Source organism: Cervus canadensis, chromosome 25 (genome assembly GCF_019320065.1).
Source record: "Cervus canadensis isolate Bull #8, Minnesota chromosome 25, ASM1932006v1, whole genome shotgun sequence".
NCBI lineage: Eukaryota > Metazoa > Chordata > Mammalia > Artiodactyla > Cervidae > Cervus > Cervus canadensis.
In genome coordinates this window covers 45,254,798-45,280,740 of record NC_057410.1, presented here as the reverse complement: position 1 = coordinate 45,280,740, position 25,943 = coordinate 45,254,798, and the positions used below count along the sequence as shown (strand labels likewise).

Here is a 25,943-nt window from a genome sequence, read left to right as displayed (position 1 = left end):
ATTTCATACTTTCATTGTTTTCCCCATTTATGTTTAAATCATTTAAGATCAACCTCTAACAAAAAGTTATTGAAAAAGATCTAAAGAAATAAGCTAAATAATGCAAGATTGATTAACTCTTAAAAACTCCTTTTTCCCTAGACACACACATACACAAAAACTCAAAAACGTTTAAAATACTACTCTACAGTTTATTCACTTCCCATGTGATCTTGAGTCATTTAAACTCTCTAAGCCTCCATTTTCTCCTCTGGAAATGGGGATAAAAACTAACTATAACTACCATTGGGGATTGTTGTGAGCATTAATTAAGACAAAACGTGAAACACTTTAGCCGACCACAATGAAAACAGTTAAGTTTCAATAAATTTTAACTTTTATATTTAAATCCAAACTTTAGTGTCACTTGACCTCTGAGACTTCCCAGGTGGCGGAAGCCGTAAAGAACCTGCGTGCCAATGCAGGAGAGGTAAGAGACTCGGGTTCAATCCCTGCATAGGGAAAATCACCTGGAGAAGGAAATGGCAACCCACTCCAGTATTCTTGCCTGGAGAATCCCATGGACAGGTGAGCCTGGTGGGCTACAGTCCACGGAGTCGCAAAGAGTTTTCACGATTGAAAGCGACTTAGCACTAGATCTCTATCTATTGAAAGATTGTATTTTCTATGAAAACCACCTGTTAATCCATTCATGCACACCTACCCAATGGCAATAACCTCACAAGCACTCTGAAAACGTAGGTATAAATATCGAGGAAGCCTTCCCCAACTAACCCTCTTGAGGTAGGTACCCTTCTCAGGAAAGAATCCGTACTTAACACTGTACTACTTAATACAGTTCCCTGTATTACTTAAGAACCCCTCTGTGGGCAAGGCCTGTGTCCTATTCATTTCTGCATCCCTAGAATGCAACCCAATAATTTTAAATCCTGACTCACATGGGGAGCTTATCAAAATATTAATACCTGGGATCCATCCCAGACCCATTAAATGTAAGAGGTCAAGAAGGGAGAAGTCAAATAATCAGCAAAGGGGAAGCATTTTTTAATTTCCTCACATAGTGTTGATATGATGCCACAGCTAAGAACCACTGCACTTTGACATTTAAACTACTATATAAACAGGTATATATGCATTTTATGTGTGAATACATGTATAAACATCATCTCTTTCCTTTAAACATACAACAATTTTAATTAACAATTAGTTACATGCTGTGTTAAGATGGCTTTTAAACTGTTAACTCAGTACGTACTTAAGTTTCATGTAATTATGCCTTCTTCCTAGATTACAGTTTTGCTACTTGAAAATATACACTGCCTTATTCTTGTTTTCTCCAGAGTGCTTATGATAGTGCCTTGAACAGAGACATGTAATAAACATGTGGCGGATCTAATAAATGTATAAAAAATATCAGCAGGAAGTATGTTACATTCAAGTTATCCAATTCGGGCTAGTACTCAAAAAAAAAAAGAAAAGGTGAAAATTTAGGAAAAAGTTTTTTAAAAAAAAACTCTTACTTAGTAAACAACAGCAACTAAAGTTTATCTCAGGAATGAGCATCTGTATATTTGCATTTATTATAGCCATCGCATGCAGTTATCCCACCACCTACACATTAGGATTCTGAACTGCTTCCTTACTAAAGCTATCCTCCAGTTGCTTGTATCATCTTTATCTGCTGTCAGGTTCTTTTGTGATAATTTTATAGTTACTCTGAAATCAGTAAAATAAGTTAATGAAAGTCACAACAAATGTTTTACACGGATGCTTAATAAATATTTTGAAGAAATTTAATGTTTATCGAACATTAAAACAGACTCTTTGCATACAAGTTACATGCTAAACTACTAATATAAACTTGGTTGGGAATAATGCCTGAAAATAAGAGATTAGTCATGCAACACTATATACATATATATATGTGTGTGTGTGGATATATATATATATATAAGTCTACTTTTGAATATTGACTGATGATCTTTTTATATTTTATAATACTTTTATATTTTATGCCTGAAAATTTCATAAATTATATGACTTTTTAAAATAGTAGTGTTAAACTGTATTATACAAGAAACTCCACAGCAACTGGCATTTACAATGTTGAAACTACTAATAGAAATGAATGGTACATGATTAACATAATCTGAAAGACTTTATTTTTTTAAAAACTGAAAATATGGGGAGGAGGAACTCAAGAAATATGCCTGTTAATTAGATACTGTGGTAAAACATTACCATGTTTTGTTGGGTCCTACAGCATGAAACAGATAAAGCCATAGTTACCACAAAAAGAAAGCAGTACTCAATTCCCTATTCAATAAAAAAGGTTCAAATTCCACAGACAAAAAAATGGTACCCTGGGTTGTTTGTTTTTAAGGAAGATTAAATTTAGGAGTTGCCAACACCCAAACGAAAAACATTCCAGAGTATCAGACTCAATTGTAACGGGGAGTCATCTACATTCTCAGCACTGTGTTCCCTTACCCAAAACACGTCTATTAACATAGGATGTTTCTTAGGACCTCACAAGATACACCATACTTATTTCTCCCAGTAAACATTACCCTTGTTAAAAAAACAAACACAAAAAGGTATTGAGAAAGAACAATTTTAGCACAAGCAGCTGGACAAAAAAATGAAGCTTAACATCTGCCAAGAGATCTCCCAAAATAAGACCCCTGTCAAATGAACAATGAGGAAAAGATTGGAAATGACAAATTATTTTATTTGGACCATCAGCTATATTTAAAAATAACGCTGAGGAATGTAACTTTTCCAAAGCCTTCTCTTCAGTTTCCCCTTAATCTTCATATTTTTAACTTAAAAAAAAAACCCTAGAAATTTGATTACCACTCTCATGAATTCCTTTTAAAGCAATTTAATGAATAACAGATCTTTTGTGCAAGTAGCAAACCACAAAGGACAGTTTTGCTGGCTGATAAAAATCTTCCTGAAACATGCATAAAAATATACCCTTCAAAGACAAACTGATTTTCTAGGTATGGAAATCATATTACGACTCAAAAATTTGGTATGTTTGGTACACACCCTAACTTATTGCAGATGTTTTTATCTGAACCACAATTAAAGTTGGTGAATTCTTACTATTTACTTACTGTGTGTCAAAGTTGAATACATTAGAAGGCCAGGAGGGGGGGAAAAAAAAAAGGTTAAAACCTTATAGCCAATAAGCAAAAGATGCAACTACTTCGGGTGAAACATGATTGTCTTATCACTTCCCCAAGCCGGTGAGTTACTATTAAAGCAACTAAAAACTTGTTGACGATTGTTTTGTTGAGTAGAGAGAAGTGCTGTTATACCATAAGTAAAAAAGTTTCACCAGGCAATCTAATAGGAAGATGCTGCTGCTGCCCACAGAAATGTTTTTGAGACTGCTCAAAAATACCAAAAAAGAGAAAAAATCAACCACTACTCCCCCCCGAAAAAAAATTCCCAAACCTACCACAAATGTTTTCCAGAATACATAGGGTCAAATACTTCAACACAAGGAGAGAGCAAAAGAACTGTGGGTTGCTACAGCGTTCCTATTGTCCAGAATACCACTCAGGAAAAAAGGAGAGAGAGAGAGAGAGAGAGAGAGAGAGAGTGTGTGTGTGTGTCAGCTGGTGTATATATGAAATAGTACATATGCTCGGTTGGATATACTTCTTGGGTTCACTGAAAGATAAAGCTGTCTGGGTAGTGCTAAGGCCAAGTTTTCTTTACAGGTGCTAATAAACACTGCTAAAAGGGAAGAAGAGATAAACGATCCGATAACTTAAGACCACACCTGGGAAACTAGAGTACGTCGTCATCACCATTCACCAATTTTTCTAACTGATCAAGCAGAAACGAGGTAGGCAAGTTCTGAAGCCCCATGGAATCTTTCCACCAGTGAAAAGAAGGCTCTGGTGTCTGAGATCTTAGCCAGGAAGCCTGAAAAGCACGTGTCCGACTCTGGGTTGGGGAACTTCCCAGGAAGCGTTTGTTGAGAGTAAAACTCCATCACCCCCCTGCCTGCCTACTCTGAGAAAGGCTAAGAAGTGCAGGCTCGAGGGGGAAAGCTCTGGGTCCCAGAGAGATGAGACCTGGAGGCGGCAGCCCTCCAGGGTCCGGCCGCGGCCCCGCCCGGCTCACCTCTGCGGCGGGGATGTTGACCACGCCGGTGGATCGCCGCTTCTCCCGCAGCTTCCTCTTCTCGATCTGTCCCTTGCCTTTCCTGGCGCTGGGGCCCGAGCTCTTGCCCTTCTCCGGGGCGCAGTCCCGCTCCTCCTCGCCGCCCCGGGCGGGCGCTGCCCCCGAAGTGGCGGCGGCGCTGGGGGGGGACTCGTCCTCCGGCCGCCGCGGGGCGGGGGCGGCGCGGCTCAGCGGCGCGGGGCCCACGGCGCAGTTCACGCCCCCGGGGCCGGGGGCGGCAGGTGCGGCGGCGGCGGCGCCGCCGCCCGGGAGGTTGTTGTTGAGCTCGTTGGCTGCCGCGGCGGCGGCCGAGGTGCCCAGGGCCCCCGGCGAGAGCTTCCCAGCCGCGTCGCCGGTGCCCCCGGCGGGGGCGGCCGGGCCCGCGGGATTCTGCTTGGCGCGCATCTTCTCGCGCTTCGCCTTCCACTCCTCCAGGAAGTCTGTGGTGCTGCCGCCGCCGCCGCCGGTCCGGTAGCCACCGGTCGCCATATTCCCAGCGGGGCCGGCCAGGCTCTCACCTCAGGCCGCCCGCCCCGACTCCGGCCGCCGCCGCCTCTTCCTTCCCGCCGCCCGGAGGAGGCGAGGGGACGACCCCCGGGGCGCTGGGGCGGCCGCGCCTCCCGCCGGGACCGGCTGGTCTGCAGGGGAAACACAAAAGGGGGCGGGAAAGGGAAGCGTGAGGTCCTCGCCCGGCTCGAGGGTCTGCCCCGGGGCCGCGCCCCTCAGGGCCCTCCTCCCGAGAGCGCCCCTACTCAGCCCCGCAGGCGAGGAGTCGCCGAGTCGCCACCCCGCCGAGTTTCTCCGACGCACCTACACGGCTGGGCCCGCACGGTCGCCGCCCCTGGAGGGGAGGAGAGAGGCAGGGTCCCCGTCCCCGGCGGTCGCGGGGGACCCGAGCCAGACCCGCCACCTGTCGGCCCGTCGCATCTCCAGCCCTCGCTCCGCTCTGGGCTGCCCACCGCCGACACCCTGACCGTCGCGGGGCGAGGCGCCGAGCCCCCTGACCGACTCGCGGAGGAGGCGGGACGGGTCCCGACCCAGCCGTCCAACCGAGTCCAGGGGCACAGGCTGGTGTGGAGAGCGCGCACTGCCCCGGAGGCCCCTTACCTGAGAGGACTTGGGGGGGACGAGGAGCAGGGCTGGGAGCGGGCGCCCAGGTGAGCCGAAGCGGCCGCGCGCGAGAAGCCACGGCCAACTCGCCGTCCGGAGCCCGCGGTTCTCCCGGGCTGGGAGGGAGGGAAGGAGGGAGGGGAGGGAGGGGAAGGAGCGGAGCCGAGCGACGCCGAAGCGCGGGCGGAAAGGACCGAGGCGGCGCGCGAGGGGCGCGGCGCGCGGCGGGGGGCTGTGCCCGCCGACGCCCCGCCCCCCGGCGCTCAGGTGCGCGGCGCCGGGTCCGGCCCGCCGCCGCCAGCCCCGCGGACGCCGCGGCGACCGCGCATTCCTGGGCGCGCAGCCGCGCGGCGTCCGGCCTCCCGGCGCCTCCGACTCTGGAGCGCGAAAGGCCCCGCACGCCCTTCTGCCCGCTCCTCTTGTCCGCCTCTCCTGTCTCCCACCACTCTTCCTTTTAAGTACAAGACATACTCTTCCAGGGAAAAGTCTCCAATGCTGCTGGCTGAAGGGGAAAAGGCAATCAACTGGTGATGATTTAGGGCCTGACTAGCCAGGATGGGAGAAGACTCTCGCTTCTCTTTTCCTCGTCGCTGCGTCCTTTTCAGATGCACTAGGGTGGCAGGAGGAGAGTAGGAAGAACTGAAACCCAGCTCCCCCCTCCTTCTATGTCTGTGGTCTCAGGTGAGAGTGTCGCTGAAAGGAGGGGCTTCAATTGTCAGTGTATTATCAAGGCTTTACTATTATCTTAGGCTTGCAGGAACAAAATGTTAAACTCATTTTAAAATATATTGTATCGGCGATCCCAATCAAATTGGAGTTTCCTCTTAACTCTGCCTCTACACCTCCTCTTCACAGATAGTGAATGTAGCCGCAAAGCTTTCTCCCAAAGTCCTAAAGCTGCTTTGAGGCTGATTTGATATGAGCTGGGGCGGTGATTGTCTCTATTCTTCTTCCATAGGATTAACGTGCCATACGATAAATCTTATCTTCAGGTTCAGATCATCTAAGATTTCGGGATCAAGGTAGGCTGAACTGCCCCCGTCAGGGACCTGAGGAGGCAGACTTCAGGGTATCAGAGTAATGCCAGGGCACATCACTGTCAAGTGTACAAATGCCCGGTCACCATTTTGTAAAAAGTAGGCGAGCACTGAGTCACATTCTTACCTAACGTAAATCTTTCTTCCTACTTAGTACTACCTGTTTTGCCCAGGTGGCACATGGTGGGTGAGCCCTCAGCGTGGGCCTGCCCAGGAATAAGGACAGGACACAGTGATTCACATGCTATTTATTTGTCAGAGGGGAAAGTCACCGAGTTCTCCTCTTTGGTCTGTCTGCTGGGAGTGAACATGTGGATAACCCGGATTGAGTTCTGGAAAACCCTTGAAAAAATTAAAGGCCTTCCTCGGGAATCGGTTTAAAAGGCTGAGCCTGGCTGGTACCAACCTGGGTGCGCCACTTGAAACTCCTCAATTAATGATTCATTGCTCTGTTTTCTGAGTTTTAAGGCCAGGAGGGAGGAGGTTTGGGCATTAAACAGGTTCATGTTAATATGCTTTGTAACTTCCCAGAGGATTTTCTCTTGGAGGGACTGCAGGATATAGTGGAAAGAGGATATAATGTACCTGAATTCAAACATATAAACCGCTGAGCAATCCTGGGCATGTTCTTTAAATTCTCTGAAACTCAGCTTTCTTTACTATAAAGCCAGTAATAACATATAAGTTAAGAATTGAACATTGCTTGGTCAAGGATAACACTCCATAAGTGTAATCTCTTTTATTAATAGGATTTTTTAAAATCTCTTTTATTAATAGGATATTGAATAGAGGCCTGGGTTTCTGAAGGTGAGGGGAGATACAGACCAAAAAGATAAGATACTAAATACACATTATGAACTTGAAAACAATAGATCCTGAATGACCTAGGATAACACTCTGCCACATAATTTATCACTGCATCTCTTAGACCAGTTCTCTTAGTATTAACAAGTGCTGAGTCAGGAATGTTGGTTGCTACTGACGTGTGACTTCGGGAAAGTTGCTTAACTTTTGTACCTCTGTTTACTTACATACAAAATGGGGATAATAATACTTCCTACATTGTGAGTGTGCTGTGAAAGTGCCTGAGATCCTTAGATAAAAGGTAGTATGTGAGTACCAGAGTAGTTATTATTAGCCTATAAAGTGTCCTAGCAATCATGGATGAAAGCAATTATTGAGGTGCAAAGCACTGTGTATTATTATCGTTTATTATATCTTTTGTCTTTACCTTACCATTCTCAATATTCCCAAAGATATATTTCACAGCCAGACTGCTTCCATCATTGCATCCAAATACTTAGCTGAGTCAGTTCTAAATTGCCACGCTTGCATGTCATCAATCTTTCTGTACAAGCGTTCTGATGAAATAATCCCCAAAGACTCCAGGCCTGTTTTCTCAACTGCAGCACTGTGGACATTTGGAACTGGATAATTCTTTGGGGGTGTCGTCCTATCCATTGCAGGATGTTTAGCAGCATCCTTGACTTCTGTCCTCTAGATACCTACCAGGAGTTGCCTCCACCCCCAGCTGTGACTTTGTCAAGTTCAGTTTCTATATGTCAGTCCCAGTTTTCCCCCAAACTTTCTTCCTCTCAATGCAGTTAATCATGTCAGATGATCTGTCGGTTCTCCTTTTCTTGGAGGGATCTCTCCTGGAGCTCTCCACCCCCTACTCTACTCTGGACTGATTTTTAAGGCTCATTGCTCTGTGCTTATCCTGGGATTCTACTTGCCTAACATCCTGGGAATCATTTCCTATACAGACTCCTTGTTTCCTGAATTCCATATTGTCCTCTTTTCCTTTATTTTAGTTGAGTACTCCTTCAGTATACTCTGGAGGTCAGATTGCACATTCTTGGAGACTGTGTATGTTGAAAACTGGTTTTCTTTTGTCTTCACACTTGGTTAATAGTTTGGCGGGGCTTAGAATTCTAGGTTGGAAATCATTTTCCTTTATAATTTTGAGGGCATCACTATATTGTCTTCTAGTTTCCAGAGTTATAGTTGCCAGAAGACCAGTGGCACTCAGATTTCTTTGTCTTTCTCTCTCAAAGTTTTGGAACTTCTAACCCATCTTCTTAATTATCTTAAAGGTTTGCCGTGGTTTACCTTTTTTCATTATATGTTAGGCACTCAGTGGGCCCTCTAAATCTGCCCTCTGGCCTTCAGCTGGGAAATTGTCTTTGGTAATCCTTCACTTCCATTTCCTCTATTCTCTTTCTGGAACCCCTACTAAATAGTTGAATTTCTAAGTGTTCCCTAGTAACTATTTGTCTTTTCTAGTTTCTGTCTGTTTGGCATATTATTCTGTTTTCAGGGATATTTCGTCTCTTATTTGCCAGACTTTCTATCGAATTTTCTGTTTCTGTCACCATTTTTTCTGTGATCTGTTTCTTAGTCTCTCTGTGTTCTTCCATATTTCCCTGTTCTTGTGTCACATTCATTATCTTCTCTTTCTAAGGAAATTCCTTTAACTTTTCTTCTGCTGGTCCTACACTGCGTCTCTTATCTATATGTTCCCTTTCATACTCTTGATTATTTCAGTCTTCATTTTTCATTTTCCTGTTTTTACCTTATCAGTCTGCTATTCATTCATATTTTATTTATTTATTTACTGGCCACTCTGTGTGGCCTGCAAGACCTTAGTTCCCTGACCAGGGATCAAACCTGTGCACCCTGCAGTGGAAGGGCAGAGTCTTAACCACTGGACCGCCAGGAAAGTCCCTGTTCATTCATATTTTAGACTGAAGCATTGAAAAGTTGACTGGATGCTCTTCTCTCAAAAGGCAGAATTTGTTGACTGATGGTCCCAATTTAGGGAGCTGGTATTTGGACCCAGGTGTTTTGTGGAGGCATGTGTCAATTGTCAGCATCTTTGGGGTTTTCTCCTGGCCACATCAGCTTCCCAGAAAGAAACTGTTTCTGTCTGTGATGCTAGTTGTCAACTGTTTCAAGTGCCAAGTAAAGAGAAGGGACTGGGGGAATCTCAAAACTTAATATGCAGATTTCACTCAGTCCCTATGCTTGAATGCCTGTTGTGTTCAAGTTCAGTACATTTGTAATTCCGACAGCTCCAGTGCATGAACTTCCCAATCCTCTACCAATATCAGGAGAGACAGCAATCAGGAGAGACAGCCTCCTTGTTATTAGGCCTTAGAGCGAGGACTCGAGAATCTAATTGTCCTTTATGTAGATTTTTAGCCAATTCCTTTTTTTTTCATTCCCATTCTTTCTTCCCTTTCTGAAGTATATGCTGCTGCCTCTAATTTCTGAGCTTTCTTCTTTAGGACATAAAGGAATCCTTCTTGCTGACTTTGTCTCTTGAAGGTGGTTAGAATTCACCTTTTTCTTCTCTGCTAATGTCTGTTTTTCATCTTCCATCTTCCAAAATTTTGCTCTCATTTCCCATCTTCTTGGTTGTTACTGGTTTATCACTTTACTTTCATTTTAGTGAAGTTACTTGAGGGAGTAGTAGCGATAAGTGTGTTCAGTCTGTTATGTTTAACAGGAGGTCTAATGTATCCATTTTGCAGATTTCTAGATACTTTCACATCTGATCTGTGATCAGGCTAGACAAGTAGAGACCTCTGCCTCTTATTCTCACCCTGATTGAAGTACATCTTAAGTCCCTATTGTGTGACAGTATTGGGAAGAACTCTATGAAATGTACTGTTTTCTGGAGGCTGTTTATGAAAATTACATGACATAATGTTCCCAGGAAAAAATGTCTGACATTAATACTAAGAATAGTTGAATTTTCCTTTGTTACTTTTTTAACCGTAGTAAAACTATGTGTTTTATAGCTAGAAAATATTCCCTTTTTCCATCGACTGCTGTTAAACCTTAGGCAAGATTTGTGGCCTATTTGGGGAAGATTTAGGTTTTGTTGTGTCTGAAGCTTATAAAACTTAGGGCACCTTCTTTAAGAAAAAATAGATTAAAAAAATAAATGTTTAGAATGAACAATTTTTAAAATTATAAATTTTTAACAAATTGAAAAGTGCCATAAACATCACAAAAATCCAGAAAAACAACCTAAATTATTCACTAGTTTACTCTTTGACATATTTCTATAATCCTGTTTATCTGCATTTTTATGATTGATTTTATTATTATGAGTTGATGCATAAAATATCTGGCTTCATACATGTATCCTCTGTTTGTAGTACACAAATACATAGATTTGTGCACCATAAACGCTGGACCTCTGATAAATTCTCTTTGTACTATTTGCATCAAGAAATAAAATAATGTTTCATTTTACACCTTGAATTATGGAATATATAACTGATAGAAGAAAACTTCTGTTTTGACTGGATGTCAGTGAAAGCAGAATCTTCTGCTAATTTTACACTTCTGATGATTAGAGCTATTTCCCACAGACTGAATTTAATGCCATCATACTTGCCGCCTCCTACAAAGAGCAACCTCCTTGCTGCTTTCACCAACCAACTTCCCAGTCACTCTGACTTACTAAGGACCTCTGCTCCTGGCTGACTATCTGTTTCTCCTACTTCTGTCAGCTCTTAGTGATAACGTGTACAGAGATTATCCAGTATCCGGGCCTCTCAGATGCTTGAGCTCCTCACTTCTGATATCACTTTCTCTTTGCCCTTCTGTGGCTAGCCATTCCCACAGTTATGTCATCGCCTCCAAATTGTCAGTTTAAACATCCATTTTTCAACCATTCTTCCTACCCCTTTAGTACACTTACTCGGGTACCCCACTCCAGCCAATTTATAATCTACTGATCCTGCCAGTTTTTCATTATCTGACATGCCTTTTTCTTGTCCTAACTTCCTTACTCAGCTTAGATTTTATTTCTTTTATTTAATTTTATTTTTCAGCTTAGATTTTAAAGCTGGTCATTATTCACCTCTTCTGTGCCTACAGCTGCTCACCCAAAATAAGGTTAATTAAGAATACCGTGGCATCCTTCCTATGCGTGCTGCTCAGTCACTAAGCGGTGTCCGACTCTTTTGCAATCCTGTGGACCATGATCCTCCAGGCTCCTCTGTCCATGGGATTCTCCAGGCAAGAAAACTGGAGTGGGTTGCCATTTCCTACTCCAAGGGATCTTCCCGACCCACGGATCGAATCCACGTCTCCTGCAATGGCAGGTGGATTCTTTACCACTGGGCCACCTGGGAAGCATTGCATGATCGTAGCCTCAACCGGGCGACCAGGCAGCACATATTGTCTGGCAATCCTATAGTCTTGTAAGTTTGTTCTCCTGTGCTGCAGAATGAGAAGTTAACATCAGTCCCTTAAGCCTCCAAAATCTCCTTATCCCACCCTTGGCTCTCCGTTGATGAACTTGCCTTCCCACTCAGTAGGATCTACCTGAGTGTGGCTTCTCATCTTGCTAAGACACCTCTACCCACCATCTGGATCTACTGCGTGCCGCCTTACTTTTAGATGATGTTCTCAGCTCCTTTCAAAGGCAGTCCTGCCATCTGTCTCTTTCCCCTTTGGAGGGCTTCGCTCCTACAATTAAACTCTCCTCTCATGCATAATTTCTTCTTTTAAGTAATTCCCTTCAACATACAGATGCACTCTATATTAATCTCCTCTGTATTTGTTTTCTACTTACTGCTCTAACAAGCCTCCTCAGACTTGACATCTTCAACAGCATGATTTTACCATCTTACAGTTCTGTGGATGTCTTACAGGGAATGGGTCTTACTGAGTTAAAATGAAGGAACCGGCAGGGCTGCATTCCTTTCTGGACGCTCTCTGGAAGAATCCATTTCCTTGCCCCTTCCAGCCTCTAGAGGCCGCCCACATTCCTTGGCGCTTGGTCGTCTTCAAAGCAAGCAATGACCCTTCTCTCTGTGCGTTGCTTCCATCGTCAAATCTCCCTATGACTCTCTTCTGCCTCCCTCTTCCACCTGTAAGGATCCTTGAGACTATATTGGGACCACCTGGATAATCTATTTTAAAATCAATTGACTAGCAATCTTAACTCCATCTTACATTGAATCTCTTTTTGCCATATAATTTTTTAATATATTCACAAGTTCTGGGGATTAGGGTCTGGAATTCTTGGGGGTCATTGTTTTTCCTACTGTCCCTCTTAAAGAAAAATATTTCAGTGACTCTAGAATCTAATCTGGTCAATGTCCTTTCTCTCTGTCCATGTTCACAGTCAAAAGTCTTGGAAGAGCTATCTTCTTTCCCTGTTGCACTCTTGTGGGACTGAGCCATTAACCCGTGGGTTCTGTGCAAACTGGCCAGTTAGTGTTATACCTGAATTGCAGGGCATCCAGTTGGTGTCCAGAGAGTGGGAGAACTGGTTAGTGTGGGAAACCCCTGCACACATTTGGAGTCAGATGTGTTCAAAGAAAGGAACACAGCGTTTCCTGTCTCACCTGGTCAAGATGAAAATGTGATTTCCTGACAACCTAGCAGTTGCACTGTTAGGAATGTACCCTATAGAAACTAAGACATGAGCAGAGGGACACGTGGACATACGTGTTCACTGCAGCACTAATTAAATAGTGAGAAAATGGAAAAGTTACTTGTAGTTAGCAGGAGAGTGGATATATAAATTATAGTTTAGTAGTACAGTGGAACATTTATATCATTTCAGAAACATCATCTCAAACGAGTTTCAAATGGATATGTAGGGAATTCCCTGGCAGTCCAGTGGGTCCAGTGGTTAGGATTCCACTTTCACTGCCCAGTGCCTGGTCAGGAAACTAAGATCCCCCAAGCAGTGAAGTGCAGAAAAGAAGAAGACGGATACATAAAGCATGACACTAGTCACATAAATTTCCAAAAGGTACAATAGTACAATACTGTTGACAGATGCATACTTTTGTAATATAAATGCAAATATTCAGCTTATTAGTTATTAATACTTCTGACACCGATGGAAGGAAAAGGTATAGGAGCTATAATGTTAGTGTTACTTATGTTTTATTTCTTTAAAAAGGAAACAGATCTAAGAAAAATGTGCATTAACATTTGTTAAATCTCCGTGTAGGGGCTACCTAGATTATTTGTTATATCATTTTCTGGACTTTTGTACATTTGAAATATGCTGGAATTTAAAGTAATTTTTAAAGGAAAAAATGCTTGAATTTGTATAAATAGTTTCATGCAACAAGTTGTGGTTTTAAAAGTCTGAAACTTTAACAAAATTGAACTTGCCTGACATGTCGCCTGACATGTCTTAGGATGAACTTAAAATGTCCCCTTTTTTTGCCAAGCAAAAGAAGACATCAAATTCTAGAAACTTTAATGAAGCCGTGCACCCTAGAAATATTTGAAATGGTCTATGGCTTGAGGCAAAGGAAGAAAACCGAAGTCATGCCAGTGTCAAAAGTCATGTTTCCCTTCAGAATCATGGATCCTTATCTGGAAATAAAGATCTAATAAATCATGGATCTAAATCTGGAAACAGATTCTTCAACTGATTCTTAAACCACTTACCTTCAACAGGCAAACAACCAGATGAAACCACTGATGCCTCTCATTTTAACCAGATCTTCCATTATTGTTCTTTTTTTTCATACACTGGTGCCAGTGAACAAGTATTCCAGTTTTTCTGACCCCCTTTTGGAGACTTGGCAAACCCTTGTCATTTTCCAAATGGTGAAAAAATGTCTTTGTCCTGGAAAACGTTATGTGACTGGAATATTTTGGTTTCTGGGTACAGATGGAGCACCTGAACTCACTGACACTCCTGGTTGGTCTTCTTCGCTAAGGACACTCCATGCACTAGCATGAGTCATTGCTCTCAGCATCAGCAGGAATTGGGCTGTGCCCCCAGTTCCTAAATGAGACTTTGCTGGTCCTGATAGCAGCCTTTTCAAGAAATTTTAACTAGAAAAGAGATCAGAAGAGGAAACTCTTCTCTATTACACTTAGTCCACTGACTTTCCAAAAAACAAATTGTAAAGTATGTGATTGAACTTCATGCATAAGTTGTAGATGTGCTCAATAGAGATAGAGAAGAAGAGAGAAAAACAACTTAACTGAGAGGTGTGCATTCCTAGTTTTGTTATATCATAGGTGTGTTTGACCATGACACTAAATAAATCTTTTGATCCGAGGTCCTACATGGGGCATTATAGATGCTGCTAAAAGAAACCCCATCAGCTTTTACAGCTCAGCTGTCATGTGAGGAAGTGAGGACAGAAAGCAAACAACAGTGTAAACTTTCCATTGAAGAGGAAGGACTTCCTGTGGTTTGAAGCTCAAAGTCTTGTTAGTGTCTCTGCAAGTAGAAATCTTCAATACCCCAAAATACCATAAAATTCTTTTGAACATTACTTGTGCTTAGATCACTTTAAAATTAAAACATGAATTCATCATCCTTTTTGGCTCACAGAAAGCTTCAATAATGTATACCTCACCCAAGATGGTTCCATTGATTCACAGTGGTGACGAGGAGACATGAATTTAAATAGTCTTGGAGTATGTACTTTAACCTATATTAAGCCACTATTTTCAGAGCTTTTTGCCATTAAAAGAAATAGAAATTAAATGGATGACATAGATGACATAACATGACTTCTTATTCAGATCAAAGGAGCCTTTCACTGGAATTTACTATTGAGTAAAGCTAAGATTGCCTTTTATTTTGCAGATGTCTAGGTTTAACTTAAATTAATAAAGATAACATTTTGCATTATAATACTTATAGCAGTTATTTATTGCTTACTACAAGCTAAGCACCAGGCTATTAATTCATATGCAGTGTCTAACCCTTTCAATATTAAATATTACATCCCTTTCACAGATCAGAGAATTGAGGCATCAGAGATTAAGTAACTTACCAGTGCCACACAGCAAATACATAATAAAACCAAATATTCAGCATGGATCTGTCTGATTCCACAGTCCATCCTTATATGTCAAAGGAATTAAATTTCAATAAAATAAACAACTTGACCAGCTTGGTGTCTGGACATTTTCCTATGAAAGATTTCTTTTGATTTTATTAAAATGTGAGGGCTTCATACTCAGTAAATTTTAGGGCTGAGAACAAGTGGACCAGACAAACCACGTAACGTGTGGGGGCCCCTGCACAGCCCCTCTCCTCCCTGTCCTTGCATCCGTGGGCCTGGCAAACAGCGGGTACTCTCTGTACGAATATTTGTCAGACGGCGCACTGGCAGGCTGGCTGTCCTGAGGTTGCCCTGGAAGTCATTTGCCTGTCTCCCAGAGCTATACTTGGGAGGTGGGCACAGTTTGGGGTGGGGACGTATTCCTTGATGTTTGTGCCATAGCCTTTGATCCTCCAGCTTTGCAGATTTAGAACCCTGATTTTGCCAGCATTTAAAGAGCTTATCAATGTCTCAGGGACACACAGTCACATTAACGTAGCTCACTTGCCTGGACTACATTTTCTAAGAGCCAAATAACTCAATTTATAATGAAAAATGTGAAGGTCAGAAATCCAGGAATGTTAAGGTCACTGTGAACAGTGTGTATTCAAGAAGGCAGACCTACATGGGAGTGAAAGCCGGCCTGGAAGCTTACTTGATAAGTATGGAAAAATGAACAGGAGGGGTTAATGAGAGGAATCCGGGTGTTTACTGGCCTCTGCTAAGAGAGCCTGAGACATTTATCTCCACAAATGGGGAGAGTCCTGCCAGACTGAAGACAACAGAATGGCTCTCCACAGGACCTTTGCATTCCTACTCTTGTTTGCTAAGGGGGCTGCTAACCCTGCGTCTGAGGGACACATTCTTCCTTTGCATATGCTAATGACTTTAATCTGGTTACGGTCCTGTTTTATTGGTCAGACCTCTTTCAGGTGAATTTGCATATCATTGCAGAATCCATTTAATGACTTTTTTAAAAAGCTTAATTCCCCTAAGGCAATTTTATTGGTGGGCATTCTACTATAACTTTAGTGTACTCATTGTATTTTCTAAGGCCACTCAACAGATCTTCCAGTAGAAACTGCTCCTCCTAATTTTTTTTTTCCTCCTAATTTTAATGTCAGTATATAAGCTGTATGAAGAAGATTATATTCAGTCATTCACGCAGTGAATATTTGAAGGTTATACCTACTATGCATCAGGCTTGTTCCATACAAGTTACTGTCTAAGTAATAGAGGACACAGGCAAATGACTCCTCCTGCCTTCCAGCAGCCTGCAGGTGTGGAAACACATGTAAACAAAAAGAGATCCCAAAAAAGACCGAATAAAAAAGACTTGTGAACAAAATGATGATGTTTAGTTCTAAATAGAAATAAGAATGGGTTGTTATAAAACTAATAATAACCTACTGGGACTTCCCTGGTGGTCCAGTGGTTAAGACTCTATGTTCCCAATGCAGGAGACCCAGGTTCGATCCCTGGGTCTGGAAGATCCCTTGGAGAAGGGAATGGCTACTTCATTATTCTTGGATGATGAAGAATCGGACATGACTGAGCAACAAACTCTTTCACTTTGAGGGAACTAGATCACACATGCTGCAACTAGGACCTGGTCTAGCCAAATAAACTTAAAAATGAAACAAATGAAACTAATACAGACCTACTGTATACACAGGGAACTCTACTCAATACTCTGTAATAACCTATATTGGTAGTCACTGAGTCCTGTCCGACTCTTTTCGACCCCATGGACTGCAGCCCACTAGGCTCTTCTGTCCATGGGATTCTCCAGGCAAGAATACTGGAGTGGGTAGCCATTCCCTTCTCCAGGGGATCTTCCCGACCCACAGACTGAACCTGGGCCTCCTGCCTTGCAGGCGGATTCTTTACCATCTGAGCCCCCAGGGAAGTCTGTATGAGAAAAGACTCTAGAAGAGTGGATATGTGTCTATGTGTCACTTTGCTCTACAGCAGAAACTAACACAACATTGGAAATCAACTATACTCAGATAAAAATTTTAAAATTAAAAACAGCCAAGTTGTGCAAGCATAGACTGAGGAAAAATGGCTTCAACAAGACTGAATGGGAAATTTTTTAAGTAGACAAGAAAGGAATTGTGCACTCCAGTAGATGGGACCACTATGCAAAGGTACAGAAATGTCAGTGCCTCCAAGGAATGGAGAAGGTGCTGCTCCTGGAAGGTCGGGAGTGGAGACAAATGTGGGCTAGAGGGGACACAGGCCCAGGGCTGGGCTACTTGAATCTGCAGGGCCAGAGGCACAGGAGGCCTTTCCCACTTTCCCTCTGGAATTCTCACCTCTCTCTGTTTGCTTCTTGCGCCTCTGCCTGTTAATTCTGTTACCTTCAGAAGCATCTGCTTTCTCCTCAGGAGGTTCTTTAAATCAGCAATTTTTAAAAATAAACTTTTTTTTTTTTTTTACTACATAATACATGTGTGAGGTAATATCCAAAAACTGTAAAGGCAATGTGTGACAAATCAAGTTCCCTTTGACTTACCATGGCCAGCCACAAAGTTCTGCCTTCTGCTCACAGGGACTACCTCTGGTAACAGCTTCCTGCATCTCCTTCCAGAACATCTCTGCAGAGATGAGTGTATGCACATGTATATACACAAACGGGCTTCCCTAGTGGCTCAGATGGTAAAGAATCCGCCTGCAATGCAGGAGACCCAGGTTCGATCCCTGGGTCTGGAAGACCCTCTAGAGAAGCGAATGGCTACCCACTCCAGTATTCCTGCCTGGAGAATTCCATGAACAGAGGAACCTGACGGGCTACAGTCCATGGGGTTGCAAAAAGTCAGACATGACTGAGTGACTCAGCACACATACACAAATGCGTGTGTGTGTATAAACTAATACTAAAGAATAAACTACTACTGCATCTTGCTTTCTTGGCTTTAAAATAGATTTTGGAGATTTTTCCACTTTTATTTATTCTTTTATTCATTCATTTGACAAGTCTTTATGGAGTACCTACCATAGGCAGTGTGGTCACTGATCACTCTTTGTTTCACGCTTTTTTTGTTACCCCAACACTATTCTAACAATTTTATACATACAGGACTGTATGAAATGAATCTCTTCAAGGATTACAGGCTCTATCCAGAAGCAAAATGTCCTGGAGGAAAATGTAACTGATTGAAGTTTCAGAGTCTTGCTCTGAAATTGCTCACTCTTTAAGGGATATACCAGAAGAGAAAGAAATTGCCAAACAAAAGAATAGGGAGTATGAGATCCAAATAACCTGGTAGTATAGTAACTCATTAACCTCTAATTAGTCAAAACTTGGCCTTAATTTAGAGGCTATTTTTTTCCCCAAATGTACAGAAATTTTGCCCCTGCTTGTCTTATATCAACACTCAACTTTTCCTGTCTAGAAAAACTGCCTTGAGATTGTGCAAAGGCTTTCACCTCTATTTTCTACGATGCCTTAAATACAACAGATGTTTAAAAAGATCTGTTGAATATGTGTTAGTTAGTGCACCTTGTGTGGTTTTAGATTAGCAATATGTTGCAATGTCTATGGAACAAAACAAAGGCTTTAGTTAGCCTAAATATGCATTAGCTTTTCAAAAAGCTAATGATGAATAGTTTCAAAATGTCATGTTACTATAAAACTATATTTATGGATTACTAACAATTGGATTTGTACTGAGTCTTTATCAATTATTATGGCTAAAATTAATTCTATCTTTTGCTATTCTATTTTTCATTTTCCTTTTAAAATACCCAAAAGGCACTGTAACCCTCTAAATCTGTTATTCATTAACAGCATGCATGTTGAGGTAAGGACATTTCTAAAGCCCCAAATTGCTGACTTTAAGAGGTTTTAGTCTCTTTGATTTTTTTCAAGTTTGCAGTGGTGGGAGGAAAGAGTTGAATAATTTAAGCACTGCTCTACATGTGATAAGATGAAACTAGGACAATTTTAATAGCCTGAAAAAGATTTGTCAAAACAACCACTTGGGTTTCATTCTCCAAACTCTCTTTAGAAGGTCTGATTGATTGAATTGTCACAATATAGTATCACTTTCCAGCATGGATTTAGTCTTGCCTCGGGTTCCTCCCTAACCTGTGGATCAGCAGCTTCTAAGCATTTTGACCACAATCTATAGTAATAAATATATTTTACATTGTGAAATTATGCATGCAAGTATATAGCTTTTTTCTGAATAATAGTTTACTATGCATATAACATACCTCAAAAAGAATTCTAATACAATATACTACTCATCAAGCATCACAGTTTCTGCTTTTGCAATTTACACAAATTAGCTGAATTTTAATATTTTAGGGAATGCTTAGAAACAATATATACAACAGATTGTAATATTATGGATCATCCTTAACTTTTGAAAGTTTGACATATCATCTCAAAGGAAAACTAATATTTATAATTTTCATTTTCCCACAGAATTAATTCATAACCCCTTTTAAAATTAATTTTTTAAAAAGAAGCTACCCGGTAAGGCTTTATCAATGGCAAATTGGAATGCAAACACCTGCAGGCTTTGATGAAATAAAAATAAACAGCTTATACGACCAGCACCTCATAAAACCAAAACCTCCTTTTGAAGTACAAAGTTCAATTCTTCTTGCCTTCTTAGTAAATGTTAACCCGAACTCTCCCCATCTAGAAACTGTTTTGGTTTGTTAATGTCACATAGTTTCTTAAGATGACACTTAGTTGATCTAGATGTTTTATACTCTCCTATTTTTTGTTCTTAATCTAACCTGTCCCCCGTCCTTCTGCTCTGGTCATTTAAAATATTGCTAGTTGTAACTTGTAACTCTGCAGTTTGAAAAATAATGCTATAGATCAGTGCCTCTCAGATTTTAATCACTTAGGGATCTTGTTAAAAGTGCAGATTCTAATTGGGTAGGTTGGTCTGAGATCCTGCATTTCTAACAAACTCACAGATGCTGAGTTTGTAGGGCACACTTTGGAGAAGAAAGCCTGAACTTTTTTGATTCTTGAGGCCCAACTTCTGATTTATTCTGCTGAGGCAAGGATCTTAGAATCTGATTAAGTCCTTCTTTTGTTACTTTACAATTTTACTGAGATCAACAATTTAATCTATAATTTCAGGCTGTAGTATTAATAAGTGCAGGCTGAAGGGAAAGATGGGGTCAGCAAAGGCCATTGAATATTTTAGGTCAGGTGTTTAGGCAACACCTAACTGGATCAGTGACAGTTGACAAAGACTTGACTGAGGGGAGAAAACTATGCAATCTGGAGGATGGACAGTCCAGGCAGAGAGAACAAAAAGGACAGGTCCTGAGGTGGGAAAATAATGGATGTTGTTGTAGGGTACAGTGTAAGGGCAGATCTGACTTCAGGCGAGTAAGAGAAGAAAGAGATCAGGTCACTAGCTAAGCAGCCCTGATCAAACAGGACCTGGTAAGCTGAGTTAAAGTCAGATTTTATTCTAAGGGTGATGGGAAATACTGCCGAGTTTTGAGCAGGGAAATGACATGAAATTTCAGTTTTAAATGATCTGTGGATACGTGGCAAATACACTATAGAAGAATTACAGAAGTATGGAGACTGGTTATGACATCATAGAAGCAGATCGTGTTGACTTCTTTCTACAGATAGAATTGTGTCCATCTATTTTCTAGAACAGCTAGAGTTTCCACTTCCCAAGTCTCTTAAATTCTTGCCCTGTTTTCCATTTTAGAAACTTACCTATTCTAGCCTGAATGACTTCCTTAATCATTAAGGTTGAACATAAATTCCGAAATATATATCTGATGATTATACTGTTAGATTAAAATCCTTCATTGTTTTCTAGTTTGCTTCAGGATAAAGTTCAATCTTAGCATAACCTAACACACTATGGAATCTCATCTCTGACTCCTTTTAAAGTAGGTTCAGATACATAAAAACAAAAGGAGCATATAAAAATTTCATTCTCTCCTGTAGTAGCTCCTCTGCTCCCGTTTCTGTCTTGAAAACACCTACTTATTCTTCATAAATTAGTTCAGATGTCACCTCCTCCGACTTGGATGCCCATTCTCAGAGGATCTAGGTGCTTATTCCTCTGTAGCAGTTGGCTCCCAGTCCCTTGCTTTAGCCTTCATCCTATTTTATAATTATTTGTACTTTGGGACTGTGAGCCCCTCAAGGTCAACAACCATATTCCAGTCATTTTACGTCCTCAAAACATAGTACTGGTCCTGGCACACAAGCAGGCTCTTAGCAAATATTTGCCAAATGAATAAGTAAATGATACACAACTGAAAAAGAGCCACCCTTAATAAATAACAAGAGGGCTTGCCTGGTGGCTCAGTGGTAAAGAATCCGCCTGCCACTGCAGGGGATGCAAGAGACATGGGTTCAGTCCCTGGTCCTGGAAGATCTCACATGGAGCAGCTAAGCCTGTGTGCCCCAATTCCGGGAGCCTGTGCTCCTAAGCCTGGGGGCCACAACGACTGAAGCGCGTGAGCCACAGAGCCTGTTCTGCAGCGAGAGAAGCCACTGCAAGGAGAAGCCGCACACCACAACTAGAGGAGAGCCCACACAGCAATGAAGGCCCAGCACAGCCCCAAATAAAATAATCATAAAATTTAAGTAAAAGTAACATGAGATGCGAATGTATGAAACATCCATCACTCTAGCTCAGAAGAGGGGATCAGGTGAAAGGGAAGGCATGGTCCCTCCTCCGCCTGCACTGTGAAGCCCACTGGTATTGTCATGGAACCTTGGGACCGCTTGTGTCTACAGGGTCCCCTGAACCCGTGTTTATGAGGCCAAGTAACCTGGAGGACCACAGAACCTTGTGTGTGTGTGTCTATCTGGCTCCTCAGAAGCCTCACTTCATTTTTCAAACTTTTAAGAACGTTTGTTTATTGAAGGCTGCCCCAGGCCTTCACCTCTGCTCTCGGGCTCCTCTTCTTGCAGAACACGGGCTCTAGACTGTGGGCTCGGTAGCCGTGGCGCCCCAGCTTAGCTTCTCGGCGGCATGTGGGATGTTCCCGGACCAAGGGTTGAACCAATGTCCTGTGCGTTGGTGGGAGGATTGTTAACCGCCTGACGAACCAATCACAGAACTTGAAGTGCCTTATGGACAGCCACCTCCATACTCAAGAAAAGGAATCCAGATTTACAACCAAATTATTTTAACTCTCAACCACAGTTTCACACACACACAAAAATCATCATTGGTAATTTGCAATGTTAGTAGCAATAAAGGAAGAGATCAATTGCTCCTGGCAGATTTTTATGTATATGTAACTCTCACCTAAGCACAGATGTTGGAAACCAGAAAATTCCAAAGAAAACTTGAGAGTTAAATATATAAGCCCTCCTTTACATTCTTGTAGGCCAAGTTGATTATTTTTCCCCCATGTTTTATTTTTTCTACACCCTAGTGCCTCATAGAGTGCCAGCACCTATGTGTACTAAGTGTGGGTACTTAGCTCATGTTGATTGAAAAGTGTTGAAAGGAGACTCTTACTTTGAAATTTTTTCCCAACTTTATTTTTATCTTTCAAACCCAGACAAATAACAAGGAAAAACATGCTCGTTATTTTTTAAACCACTAACAGTACGAGTGGTGCATGTGTGGGTGCTCAGTTGTGTCCAGCTCTTTGCAATCCCATGGACTGGAGCCCAAATCAGCTCCTTTGTCCACGGGATTTTCCAAGAATACTGCAGTCAGGTCCCATTTCCTTCTCCAGTCCTTCTCCAAAACTGATATTAGTTTCTAAACCACTAACATCATGATGGGTATAATATAATTATCACAATAAATGTACAAAGCCGTGTTCAAAAGGTAGAAAGTCAGAAAGAAATAGGCCTGTACCACAGGGAAGCAAGTCCCAAATTTCTTATTCTACTTGTATGGTCTACAGAGTTAAAAGTCTGAATACTAAGACACAGTATAGGCTATCAAGAAGTCAAGGGAGGGGAAAGAGTTATATTGAGAAAGTATGGGATACTTGGCCATTTTGTAAATAGTTGAATATCACCAATTTCATATGGTTCAACCTAACAGCAAAAAGGAAAATTGAGGGCAAGTATTTCTAAAATAAAAGATATGTACATGCCATGTTAATGCTTTGAAGGACTTCACAAAATGAAGATGGCCCTTCTGTATTAGAACCGTCAGGGGCTGAATAGCATATTGTTAAGATACGAGTTTCAAAGTCAGATTTCATTTAATTGAATTCTGTATATGCCACTTACTGTGTGGTCTTGTCTTCTGCCTTAGTTTCTTTGCCTGTAAAAGGGGAAAATAATTATACCTCATTGGTGTTTTGAGTAGATTAAATAAAATAAAAGTGTAATGAGCTTAGAAATGTGCTTTCATGGCAACCAATTTTTTACTACATGCCTGATGTTATTTCTATCAACCAGAAAGGAAACCATAATGTTAGCATTCATTTCTGTGAGAACAAATAAGAATTTGGAGTTCCTAAGTATCTTTGTGTATTTACTAGAGAAGATCAGGCTTTGGGGTCAAACATCTGGATTTGTCTTTGCTGGAATTTATTTAAGTATCATCTTTTTCAACTGAAAAATGAGCAAAAGATGTATCTAATTCATACGGTGGTTGTGAAAAGTAAATGAAATTATTTATGTAAAATCCTCAAAGGAAAACTCATGAAGCACTTAATCAATTTAGCTATTACTATTAATAATTAACTACATTGACCTGAATGTATCACTGACCTGCATGTATTATTACAGTTTCCTAAAATTAACCAATTCAAAAAAAAAGGTTAAAATGTAATTTATTTTACAAAGTTATCCTTGAATATTCTGTAATAGTCATTGGTTAATTTTTTAAAAAGTGAGCTAGAATTTTTAAAAATATAAATTCTGTGGATGCATTCAGTTTCATATAATTTGTATGCGTAAACAATGTTGTAATTTCAAAATGAGTACCACATAGAAACACTAAAAATACTGTTTAATATATCGTAAAAATTACAGTGTCTAGTTATAGAGTTCTATATGACAAAACGTGAAAAAAAATACAATGAAACAAAAATTTTCTCAGGTCTCCCGGTAAACAAAGGCTTGCTGTTGTTGATGTTGCGTAGTCACTCAGTCAGGTTCAGCTTCGACTCTTTGCGACCCCATGGACTGTAGCCTGCCAGGCTCCTCTGTTCATGGGATTTCCCAGGCAAGAATGCTGGAGTAGTTGCTATTTCCTTCTCGAGGGGACCGTCCCAACCCAGGGATGGAACCCACATCTCCTGCATTTGCAGGAGGATTCTTTACCACTGAGCCCCCAGGGAAGCCCAGACAAAGTATATTTGGTTGTTTATTACAATAGAGGAGGCAAGGAAGCAACAACAGGACTGATAGAGCCTAGCGAGAGTGGTGCCATCCATCTGGAGGGACCTTCCTTAAATCTCCATTTAGCTCTGACTAGTGGTGCTGCCATTCATAAGCTTCAATTCTAAGGAAATGTTCTTCCAAACAGAATGTTCCTAAAAGTGATGTAATTTAAAAGGTGGGAAAGAAAAAGCAAGCATATTTGCTAAAATCAACTCAGAAGATTTGGAGACAAGCTGATAGAACATAAATGAGAAAAGATCAGCTCAGACTGAATCTTCAAGTTGTTGTGAGAGGCATTTGTTTAGAAAGACACTAATCAGAATACATCTGTGCAAAGAGAAAAAGAATGGACTGAAAGATGATACCATTGAGATGTATTTGATTAATGTAAAGGACAACACTAACGGTTATAGAAAAAGTACTTTTATAGAACTTGAAAAGATAGAATTGATACACAATTTCGTAAGACTTCATTGGCCAGGAATGTATTTTCCCCTGAGGCTCAAAAGCTTTAAAGCCACATAAAATATTTCATTGTTTTGTGATTCATGATGCTAGGACATCTTACATCACACTCAATTAAAGAACAGGGCCTGTTTTCCCCACATCATCTTTGCACAGAGAAACAGGAACACAAAAGCCAGTGACAGAGTCAGGAGTAAAATCGTCACTTTTATATTAAACATTTCTGTTCATTTCTTGTTTTGTATCTCCACACCTTACTTTGAACTTGGTGCTTCCAATATGACTGTGTACTCATATATTTTTCAATATCTATCAGTCTGCAACAGTTTAGCTTTGGTTTGAACTAGACAGATGGTGCCTGAAGGTCCCTTCTACAGGCATTTGTTTTGACTTTCAAAGGAATGAGTCAGTATGACAGGGTGGTTAAAGTTCAGTATTTGGTTTCAGACAGGCCCAGTTTAAATGCAAGACCTGGCTTATTTACTTCAAGTCTTTAAGTCTCACTTTCCTTAACTGTAAAATAGATAGCTATAATAATTCTTACTGCACTTGATTATTGAGAGTATTAATCGCATATAAGACAACCAACAGAGTGCCTGGCACATGGTAAAAACTAAAGGCACAATAAATCATTTTTGAGCTCTTCATTAGATAATGTTTCAAAAATTGTAGGAATAGCATTTACTTATTAGGATGGGAAGTCAAGTCCTTCTTGATTCATGAGGTATCCTTAAGTTATAACAATCTCTTCTGCATTTGACACTAATTGCACACTTACGATACCTCTATTATTATTTTCCATGGCAGGGTAGAGATTATTGCCTCAAAGCATTAGATAAAAAGATCAGAAGATAGACTTCTACTTCTGGCAAGAGGGAGGAGATATACTTTTCCCTACTTCTCTCACTAAGTATACTTAAACAGTCCACACATTCTCTGTAAAACAAACATAAAGAGACTCTGAAAGGTGGAGAAAAGAAGGCAGGCCAGCTAGGA

The 25,943-nt window shown here is 41.3% G+C and overlaps 1 protein-coding gene and 1 long non-coding RNA gene across 2 annotated transcripts in view; one reads left to right on the top strand and one right to left on the bottom strand.

The window, feature by feature from the left end:
* PAWR (pro-apoptotic WT1 regulator) overlaps positions 1-4,811 on the bottom strand; it is a 117,022-nt gene extending 112,211 nt beyond the window's left edge. The window contains exon 1 of the mRNA XM_043446225.1: positions 4,144-4,811. Coding sequence (XP_043302160.1) covers positions 4,144-4,671 — 528 coding nt within the window. The 5' untranslated portion in view covers positions 4,672-4,811. The remainder of the gene's footprint in view (positions 1-4,143) is intronic.
* An 897-nt stretch (positions 4,812-5,708) lies between these two features.
* On the top strand, positions 5,709-15,207 carry LOC122427059. Its single transcript, XR_006265344.1, has 3 exons — positions 5,709-5,973; positions 6,251-6,314; positions 13,547-15,207. It is a non-coding gene; the product is annotated as an uncharacterized LOC122427059 (long non-coding RNA).
* The last annotated feature ends 10,736 nt before the right edge of the window (positions 15,208-25,943 follow it).